The following is an 11,339-nucleotide window of genomic DNA, read 5'->3' on the forward strand; positions in this document are numbered from 1 at the left end:
CTAACATGACACAGCACATACTAACATGACCAGCACAAGCACCTGCTCACTCGCATCACTTGTCTGATCCCACCCCCCCCCCCACCCCCCCCCCAACCCCTGTTTCAACGCATCACAATACAAGCCTACGTGTTGTGCCGGAGACGTAGCCACTGCACGCCACTCTGCCATCGGCCCAAACCTTGATTGAACCGATGCATGTTTTGTCATATTGGCAGCTGCATGCCTGACCAGATTTGAATGCTCATCCATTGGGCAACATCCAACCACCCACAGCTTCAGATGACCAAATTGAAACAAGTCCTGTGTCCAATGACTTGTACCCAATGAGTGGTTAAAGGAAAACAAAACGACTCATGACTCGTACCTTGCAAGTCTCCTATTCAACGCCAAGCAAGCGACAAAACGGAGGGCAAAAAAAGAACAAGGATAGCGAATATCACAGGTTGCCCAAGTAAATCGAATGTCATTGAACAAATTTTAAATCTCGAATCTAGGTTTGAACAAAAGAGGAGACTCCAGGTCTACAGCCATTGGCTTCGGGTAAGTACCATGTACCACCTATAGTATAAATTCCCACCAGTATGTTGGATGCTGGGAAGGTGTAACATGCTGATGACCAGCTGCTGATCTTGGAAGGTTGTAGCAAGCTGATAACCACTTTCTCTAATGGGGCCAGCGGCTTTCCTCAGACCAGGAAGGTGACTGCCATAATTTAGGTGCCCAGTGCTGTCTTTTTACAGATAGGGCACACGTTTTTTATAACCAGCCATTGTTTGATGCACGAGGTGTGGAAGTCATGGCTGCAGTCCAGTCTGCCCATGTCCTCACCGTCGACGTAGTTTTCCTGCAGAGTCATGGTCAGAAATGCCAATAAGAAATTAAAAAAAAACTCCTGGAGATGCGGTGGATATATGAATTTAAATATCAAAACCGACACCTTACAATTTAATCAATTATCCAATTTTTTTCCTTTACTATTTCTAGCTTTGTTCTAGAACTTGTCGGTCTTATTCTTTTGTTTTGTGAAACTCGTCAAGTTTTCCAGCAAGAGTAGAAGCCCCCTCGGTGATGGTACTTCATTATGTGAATAGAGGTGTAGGTAGGGCCAATTTGTTTCAATGTCCACCCTAATTCTTAGCCTAAAACTCTCATGAAACGCAGAATAACAACATGCTAAAGTAGGGCAGGAAAGTACATGAGATGCTCCTTGAAATGAAGAGTCTGCATTATTAGAAGATATCTACGGGTCATCAGACTGGGTCTGTAATGCCCGAATTTGTACAAAGGATATTGGATCCATACATAAATACGATTATGTCGACTGTAACTAAGAAGGGCCTGCAACATGCAACCACCCATCTTCCCCTTAACGATTAAAAGAGTAAAAAAAAAATTCTATCAGTACGGAGCTCTAACACAGTAGCTGGCATTCACTAAATCAAAATCTAACATCATGCCTTATAAGGACAACCAGTATAAATAATGCAATAAGTCAATCATGGCATCAGAGAACATAGCATCCAGTCTCAAGAAATTCAAGTCAAACAAAACTATATCAGAATTTCAGAAAATATAAGCTTTCAAATTACCTGGCAAATACAGCATGGTTCAACACCTGTTGCAGATTCTTCTAGTGGCATGCAGAAATATTTCCATTGCTTCAAGCCTTTCATAATTTTCTCCTCACTAAGTCCAGTGTTTACATACCCAATACGTTCACCTAATGCCAGCAATTCCTGAGAAACACAGTAAATTGCAGTAGTCAAACACAAACCCAAATACCCAATCATGCCATATGAATGCTAACACAGGAACCACAGTTTTCATTCCTGAGCGGCTACCAATGTACTACCAATACCAGTTCCTATAACAGGGAAAAACTCCCTTCAATTCTGAAATACCAAGTCAAGCCAGTCTTATCCAAGTTATGCAATTTAATTTAACTCCATGCTGCATCTACAAATTTATCAGGATATGGCATGGGGCATCTAGTTTACAGGGAAATAAATATATGATATCTCAACTGAAATTATCTTGACTCACACATTTCAGACAAAATCACTAACCAAAGAAAGCTAGGAATCAAACTACCCTCCCTCAAATCTCCCACATGACTAAGATTTCTGGTTTAGGATAACAGAATTGTAATATAAATCATCAAGGAAAGTGCTGCTGTAAGTTCATTACCTCATAGGACATATTATCCACATCAAGCCGCATATCCCGATGCCTATCAATCAAATTGGCTCTCCTTACAATGAGGGAACGATCGATGAGAAGTAAATCCTGATCAAAAATCAATAATGCAATTTAAGGTGAACAACAATGACAATTATTTTACCAACAGATTGAACAATACCGATAACATAGACTCATCATTGTATGTTGATAATCCTTAGTTTACTCGAAATTATGAACATTCTGTGGAGAATGTTACAAATGGAAGATTATGTGCCTTTGAAATAGTTCACAGAAAATTATTAAACATAGGATATATCACATCATTGGAGGATTACAAATGGAACTACAGCATAGTTTGTACAAAAAAATTCAGACTTCACATTACATGAAATAGAATATTTTTGCAGCAAAAGGCAAGGCCTAAGGATAGCCTGTTAGTGGTTCAAAGTACATAGCACAAAGTTACAAAGAAAGTTCAATGCACACCCAGTCTTTCTTTCTTGGAATTTTTTTCCAGAGAAAAGGTAACTGCATAATTTTGAATTAAAAGGCACAATGTGATTGCAGAATAGTGCTTGTATATTATTTTACTGTGCAAATGTTTCAGAAAACACTTTTGTTTTACAGCTCAGAAAACATAACATTTAGTTTGATTGATTTTGACCAGAGGTTCCATAGTCAAAAAATGATTTCAGGAAATAATCAAATGTTCGGATGATACGTTGTACAGCAAGTTGCAGACTAATATATATATGATTGGGAATTGATAATTACAAGAGAATTTCCACACCACCACTTGCTACAAATCATCTACTTAGAAAGCTAACTAGTTAGCAACGATCACTTGTTTACAGTTAAGCTTATAGGAAAACACAATATTGTTTGTCTATATACTAGTATATTCAAGGATTTCGACCACATTAAAAAAATCGCAGAAGATTCCAATATAAAATTAAATGTGCAAAGAAATTAAACCAAATGAAATGTTAAGATCCATTAAAATGTAAAAAATAAAAATAACTCTGACCTCCAGTCTCGCAGTTCGCCCCTGACGAATTTGATCAACAACATTGCGGAGCTGTACAAGAAAATAGTGAAAGGTTAATGACAAAATCAAGACAAATTACAGGTGAAGTCAGTAATGCATTTATTATAGACTTGAAGGTAGACTTGAGAGCTTTTGAAACAAAAAAGTGACATCAATTGCTAACTTATCAAGGAGTCAGATTCATTGCTTGCAATACTGGAACACATCTAGTGTAGGAAATAATGCTTACACTGTTACATAGAAAACTGTAAGATTTAGATTAGAACAAACAATATTGACAACTGTTAATCTCACTACAAGGGATAGGTGATAACAAGCCAAGGTGAAAATAGTTCATCATTCAAGTGCAATTTGCAAAACATGAAAATAACACAGCTAATCACACATGCAACGGTTTCTCTTGAATATGGAACTTATGGAGTGCTTTTAGGGTTGCAAATGCATTATCAGCATTAAGATATAGTTGAGGAAGTCAAGAACAAATAGAAAAGTGGATATAACAAAGGTAACTCATATTTCTCTCTTTATTCCATGCCAACTGTCAACATAGACTTTCTGACAAGTCCAGTCCCCAACTCTCTTTTTAGCTTATTATATTCCCTATTCAACCAAGTAAATGTTCTATGCATTGCCTCAATTTACAATCATAAATCTGCTAGCTTGGTACAATTCAGGGTCCCGTACTATCGGACAGATACATACTAAGAACCAAAAAAATATTTGCAATTGCAAGATCAAAACTATGGTGGATTGTAGATTTAGCATAACTACTTCAAACAGTTAACTTGAGATCATCTAACTAATGCATACATAAAAAAATAAACAATGTACATAACAATACATAAAAGCATTCAGCTAGGACAAAATTATCTAGCACAGTTTCATGGCACAATAGGCACCACATAAGTAGAAATCTGGGAACTAAAATATCAGAAGCAATATATATCTACTCATGCTCCATAAAACATGATAAAAATAGACATCAAAATAATGATGTTATCAGACTAGCGCTAATGAAGACCATATGAATTAGATGAAATGACTTAAGGGCAGGTTACCTCTGACACTGTTCTGCTTCCTTCTCTTGAAGCAGCTATGGTCTGCATAAACGACTGGAGGTCCAAGTAACCAGAGTTTTGCCTATCTATGGAGGAAGGGCCAGCCCTAAAGTAGTGTTGCTGATGGGCACGAAAGCTTGATCCTGGCTGATGGCTTCGAATCTCTTGTGATGTGGATGAAGGTCCACGGTGCTGCAATGCTATGCTTGAACTTCTGGAATGGGAAACACCAGCAGAAAACAAAGAGCTCCTGGCGATATCAGCTGAACGTCTTACACTTGCGCTGGGCTGGGATGCATTGGACCCAGGAACTTGTTGAGCTCCTACATTTACAGCAGCTCTAAGTGTGGAGCTGGAGCTGGAGCCTGAATTTTGGTGGTTGCTTCTGCTTCCAGGTGCAGATAGCAAATTGGTTGAATCAGCATTAAAAAAAGAACCCAAAAAGAGGGGCTCAGGAACATTGCTTCCCATCAAGCTCCTACTGGGATCTTGCGAAGTAGAACTCAGTGTCGCTGTATCAGCAGAACTGGAAGAACTACCAATTCTTGATCCAAAATTGCCATTAGATGGATGACGATGAAGACTTTGTGAGAATTGAGTAACAGAGGGCACATGAGGCCGACTATGAGAGCTGACAGAAGAGCTCATTGCTCTAGGTTGCACTGGAATAAACGAAGACTGTTGCTGTGTAGGCTGATAAGCAGAACACCTGAAACTTTCCTCAGGTAAGAGCCTGGGCAGTGATCGATCATACTCATTTGAGCTTATTCTCATCCGTGTATTTCTCACAAATCTTTCGCTTTCATGCGGATCAGCATACAATGAATAATGGTCAGACAAAGTGGCACTTGGAGAAATATCAGTATTCTGGTTCAGTTGTTCCACGGGAGGGTATGAATCATCATAGTTTGTAGAGGGCATGGTTGAACTAGTACTTTCATGGGTGGCCCGAGAAGGTCGCAAAATATTATTATTTTGGTATTGATTACGTGAACCTCCGTTGGCAGAAGTCTCTGCGTGATTTCCATCAATATTCTTTCTCTTGTAAGATGAACGGTGACTGTCAAGCACACCAAATTCTTGGCCTACTGCACCATTAAAACAATCCACAGTCTGGGAAGAACTTCCGATAGCATCCAAAGAAATTTCATGATGCTGAATACACTCAGTGATGGAAGAACTCCTGTTGAGAGATGCAGTATTTGTTGTTAATTGCCCATTACTGTGCACCACATCAACATCCTCAATGCCAAATTGATCAGCTTGATTAACATTAAGGTCTATGTTTAAGTTGTGCGAAGGCAATGAGCTATTGGCTTCATGTCTCCTCCTGTCTATACTTAAGGGATCACCTATAGACAGAGAAGGCGCAAAATGCTCCGTTTTGGCCTGAAGAAAGTTACCATGATCAACTAGGCAACCCATAGAGCTCGATCCAGCTGATTCCCAAAGGCTCAAGCTTGTATTTTGCTGACCAATCAAGCTTCCATTTGGCATACCCACTTCATGGCCATTGAGCAAATAATGAGGGTAGCTCTCATTCTCTAGGGTATCGGGAAGTAAAATCTGTTCATCCATGGTAGGATTGTTGGGAAGTAAATTCTGCTGATCCATGGCCGGACTATTGGAACTAGAACCAAGGTGGCATGTTTCTGAGGAAGACAGCATGATGATCCTATTATGTTGCATCAGACCTTACAGTATTCCTTGGTATTCGGATGATTTCAATAAAATCAAACCAGTACCCAAAAAAAGCAATGCTTTATAACTTGGAGAATGTAAACCTGACAAATATGAAAAAATGAAAACATGCGAAGTACACATAGCAAAAGTTACTTTTGCAGCTTACGTACAAGACCATAAGAATCAACAGAAACATGCAGGATATAGGTGATATACATACCTTAAGTACAACACCAATAATTTATTAGACAAATGGTGGAAACCGCTGGAAACGGTGGCAGCCAACTGGACAAAACTACAAACAGCTTCCCTAGCTTCTGGTAAAATAAAAACAACATAAGTTACAAAAAATTGACATCAGCAACATACCTACAGAATATCACAAACTAACATCATAGAGCAATTATTCTAATCATGTGGAGTTGTGAGCCAATATCAGGATAAGGAGAGATTTGGGATTTTGCCACCGGCTAGAAGTGGCTTCACCAGAATGCCACTCCCCACCTTGACTTTACTAGAATGCCATTAACAACATTGCCACCTTTCTACAATGTCAATCCTTCCTTTTCTTTTCTCATTTTCTGATCAGACTGTTTTGCCCCTAGGCTCAGTGGGAATCTATCGGACTGGACCGGAGGCCCCAAATCAGACTCCAACTGCATTGGAATACATGACTCGATGGCTGATGAGCTCGCGGCAGGAGGTGCTCGGCCTGTACCAAGACATCCTCCTGGTGACATCATGCTACTTTCAACTGCTACAAAAGATGATGCTCGGTTCATGTCAATTGTGTGTATATGAGTCCTCATCTCGAATCTATTATGTAGTAGCTTGCAACCATACCTTGTGTCAATTCTGTGAAATGACAGGTGATCAGAATACCCAATGCATCTAGGTGTTCTCTTGCTCTTGCCGAAATTCATCCTGGCATTACCATCAATCGTAAAAATTCACCAATAGTCACCATAGCAACACAAACCATATGAAAATACGTGATACATCTTCGTGTCACCAACAACAATCTTCTATCTTGAACACTTTGAGATCAACTTCAGTGCACGATGACAGTGGTTGCATACACGCACATTCTTCTTGACAAGAATGGGGTTTCCAACCTTAGATGATATCAAAACAAAGTCAACAGCAAGCCTTACACTATGCTTATTAGGCATTATTGTTCTCATAGATTCAAACGCAACCGCGTCAAGGAGATTCCTTGAGCCATCCAAAGTTCCCCAATTTTTCTTGACAGAATATCAGATAATTCATGAATTAAAGAACATGGACTGAAATTATCCAAACAAACCTGATAGCACACTGAAATATAACTTAGTGCATACATCACATGACACATAATATGATAACCATACAAATTGTAGCATGTCAGCAGTTTCAAATCTATTCATACAACAACAATGAATAGCTTTCAAACTGCTGATATCATATTATGTCATGTGATCTATGCACCAAGTTATATTTCAGTGTTCTGTCAGGTTTGTTTGGATAATTTCAGTCCATATTCTATTGCATATTTACCCATTTTAAACTTTGTTGGAGTTGTTTGAATAGATTTCAAACCGCTGACATGTTACAATTTGCATGGATATCATATTATATGTCATGTGATGTATACACTAAGCTATATTTCAGTAAGCTATCAGGTTTGATTGGATAATTTCAGTCCATGTTCTATTGCAAATTTCAATTCATGAATTATCTGATATTCTGTCAAGAAAAATTGGGGAAACGTTGGATGGTCCAAGAAATCTCTGTGACGCGATTACATTTGAATCTAGGAGAACACTAATATCTAATAAGCAAAGTGTAAGGCTTGCTATTGCCTTTAATTTGAAATCATCTAAGGTTGAAACCCTCATTCTTATCAAGAAGAATGTGCGTGTATACAACCACTGCCATCGTGCACTGAAGTTGATCTCAAAGTATTCGAGACGGAAAATTGTTGTTGGTGACACGAAGATGTATCACGTATTTTCATATGGTTCGTGTTGCTATGGTGACTATTGGTGAATTTTTACGATTGATGGCAATGCCAGGATGAATTTCGGCAAGAGCAAGAGAACACTTAGATGCATTGGGTATTCTAGCAACATCCGACATTTCACAAAACTGACACATGGTATAATTGCAAGCTACTACAGCATAGATTCAAGATGAGGATTCATATACAAGACATTTATTCCCTACTACATCATAGATTCAAGATGAGCATTCATATACGAGACATTCATAGCACCGAAAGGAGTGGCTCAAGGGATGGAGATTACACACAATGGATAGGAACCAAGCATCATCTTTTATAGCAGTTGAAAGTAGCATGATGTACAAAGTCGATTCTTTTCAAGTGAAAGGTTCTGAATTACAACACATTGTATCATATATCATAACATTGATCAAATGCTAGAAAAAGTGTTTTGCTCTCACAAATTCTTGCCAAGAGAAATTAAACATGTAGAGGCGTAATTGCTTGAGATAGCCCAATCCTTTGAAGCAATTCCTAGCACCATAGAGATTGCTTACAACAAGATTAAACAAAAAGTACAAGACGCTTGGATTTGGGATATCCCGTAACAAAATCTAAGCTCCACCGCGGCACTTGGCCTCCTCGGCCTGGACCGCGCGGCGGGACGCCTCAGCGAGGCGATCAAGCGCCTGCTGCATGGCGTCACGGCCGCCGATGAGGAGCCTCGCCACCACCTCTGGGTCGCGCTCCACGCGCGCCTCCTCGAACTCACGCCTGGCGTTGGCGCGCAGCACCTCGCGCCACGGCACGCCACGATCATCGGGCCACGCGAACAGCCGCGTCGCCCGAAGGATGTCCCGGTACAGGCCGAGCACCTCCCGCCGCGAGCTCGTCAGCCGCCGCCATGCCTCGGCCTCCACCGCGTCGTCGGCGAGGACTGCTGCGGGTTTCTTGGCAAGGTGGCGGTCCAAGAGCTCGTCGATGGTGTCGGGCCCCTCATGGATGGACCGCACAGGCGGGGGCGGGGGTGGCCGCGTCCTCGACGCGGCGAGGGCGCGGAGGAGGGTGAAGGAGCGTGTGCGTCCGACTACGGCCATTGTCGTGTACCAGTCGAGTCAAGTTGGAGTCTGATTCTTTTTTTAGGGTAGTTGGAGTCTGATTTGAGGCCTCCGGTCCAGTCCGATGTATTCCAACCAAGCCCAGGGGCTAAACAGTCTGATCACAAGTCAAAAAATGAGAAAAGAAAAGAAAATGAGAAAAGAAAAGAAAATGAGAAAGAAAAGGAAGGAATGACATTGTAGTAAGGTGGCAATGTTGTTAATGGCATTCTAGCAAAGTCAAGGTGGGGAGCGGCATTCTCGCGAAGCTGACTTCTAGCCTATGGCAAAATCCCAAATCTCTCCAAGATAAGCATATAATTGTCAAAAATAATTGGTTCCAGGAACATAATAGTCATACACCAAACAGCATATTAGGCACGAATGACGGAATAATTTCGCAAGTATCAGAAAATGTAAAATACTGTTGGACATGTAAAGTTCCTAATCCATGCAATTACCCCCCCCCCCCCCTTCTGCGCATCCATTTCCCAATAAAATTCTCAGGTTTTACCTCTGTCAGATTCCCACCTTACATTACTGAAGACATTTCAGCATAAATGGGCAGTCTTCTACGAAAGCGCCTAAGAATAAACCTAAGTCGGAAAACCTGAGGCTATCTACTTCGCGCAAAGACGGTGTTTTTACCACGAAATCCTAACCCTAACCCCCAAACGAGCCCAGATCAACAAAATTCACGTCCTACAGCGCAAGGTTTCCGCGGAAACAAACCAGCTCCAGATCCGCCCCACCCCCCCCCCCCCCGCGCAACAAAATCCCCCACAGATCTCAACCCTCACACCGCAACGCACCAGGACGACCCCATCCCCGTCACCCCTCAGCCAAGAGCCCAACCCTATCCACCCACCGCTCCCCCTAGCCACCGCAAACAGTCAAGAAGAGAAGCCAGGAGCAAGAACCAAGGAACGTACGGACGCTGCGCCGTCCGGGTCCGATCGGCGTCCTCCGCCGGCAGGCGGCCCCGATCGGCGTCGATCGGTGGTGACGAGTGGAGGGGGAGCCGCCGCCTGCTGCTTCCTACCGTCCGCTGCCGCCGTGCTCGAATGTATCGAGGAGAGGAGGAGATGGCAGACGACAGACGAGGAGCAGACGACAGACGAGGAGGAAAATAGGGGTGGGGGCGTTGCGGCGTTTTTTGGGGTGGGTGGGTGGTGGAAAGTGGGCGACGCAGCGGAACCCACGTAAAGATCGATAGATAATCGCCACGGGGCGGGCGCGTTCCGGCCGTCGGATGGGCTGGATCGACGGTGGGCAGTGTGGACGTGGAGGGGTGCGAATCCGTCCGTCCAACGCATTCTGCCACTAAATGCGTGATTTAAAACTGCCCCGTCATAAATGCTGATGCTGGCAACTGGTTTTGGGATCTTCCAGAGGTGCTGCAATTTTTTTTAAGAATCGGGATCACTTTATTCCATCATTATCATCAGGTTATATAGTAATACATATACAGATCCGTAGTCCGTAACATTTCGTAGCTTTCCTAATTATCGCTGCCAAGCTGAATCGAAAGAGTTGACGTCGATACGTCCACCACTGATAAGGTAAGGCTAAAAAGACCAATCAAATTTTTTAGCCATCATCAGCAGCGTGAAGCGTTATTAGATCGTTGAACGAGCCGAACAATCCTGTCAGACGTGGTAAGATACAGTTCCCTCTTTTAAGAAAAATAGGGACAATAATACTATCAAAAACTAACACGACAAGCATGCAGATCAAACAACAAAAGAACCTCCTGATATCCTCTCATAGCAGAAATCACATAAAGTCAAAAGCACCAATAAATCTATAATAAAATTCACTAGAAGAAACTATAAACTAACATAACAACTTAGATTAGAAAGCAAACTAACTAATAACAAAAATCACCAAGAGAAACTACAAACTAATCTAATAACTAAATTACAAAGTAAACTAACTAATAACAGGTGCTGCAATTTATTAGGGGGAGAAGTAGATGCTACTAATTAGATTTGGACTTGGTCACGGGCTGGACTTGATGCCCAGCCCAGCCCAGCCCAATTTTGGAGCTGGCGAGAGTGTCTTGCCGGGCTTGGGTTCGCGGGTGAGCTCAAGTTTTATGTTTTATAAAAGTTGGGGAAGTTACGATTTTCATTCTGCTTAGTTGTATGCTAGTTTGTCTACACCACTTCATAGGAAACCTGGCATGACGATAAGGACCACAAGGGCTCATGAGAGCCCAGCCTAGAGTTTTCGGGTAAGCTTGAGAGCTTTATCCTCCGGGGAATCCTAAACGATGAGCCAATGTT

General features: G+C 41.9%; 2 protein-coding genes across 3 annotated transcripts; both read right to left on the bottom strand.

Moving 5' to 3' along the window:
• Positions 1 to 446: 446 nt before the first annotated feature.
• Positions 447 to 10,238, bottom strand: LOC133923941 (probable E3 ubiquitin-protein ligase HIP1). 2 transcript variants are annotated; one of them, XM_062369252.1, is made up of 7 exons: positions 9,984 to 10,238; positions 6,194 to 6,287; positions 4,291 to 6,074; positions 3,212 to 3,262; positions 2,191 to 2,289; positions 1,593 to 1,739; positions 447 to 847 (listed from the first exon to the last, which is right to left on the bottom strand). In XM_062369252.1, exons 3-7 carry the CDS (start codon positions 5,977 to 5,979, stop codon positions 716 to 718), a joined length of 2,118 nt encoding a protein of 705 aa, XP_062225236.1. In that variant the 5' UTR covers positions 5,980 to 6,074; positions 6,194 to 6,287; positions 9,984 to 10,238; the 3' UTR covers positions 447 to 715. The 2 variants fall into 2 exon arrangements, with proteins under 2 accessions (XP_062225236.1, XP_062225235.1); XM_062369251.1 differs by having other exon boundaries at positions 6,194 to 6,290.
• On the bottom strand, positions 8,569 to 9,051 carry LOC133925381 (uncharacterized). The gene has a single exon (XM_062371324.1). It carries the CDS (start codon positions 9,049 to 9,051, stop codon positions 8,569 to 8,571), a length of 483 nt encoding a protein of 160 aa, XP_062227308.1.
• Positions 10,239 to 11,339: the final 1,101 nt, after the last annotated feature.

Source organism: Phragmites australis, chromosome 7, assembly GCF_958298935.1.
Source record: "Phragmites australis chromosome 7, lpPhrAust1.1, whole genome shotgun sequence".
NCBI classification, from domain to species: domain Eukaryota; kingdom Viridiplantae; phylum Streptophyta; class Magnoliopsida; order Poales; family Poaceae; genus Phragmites; species Phragmites australis.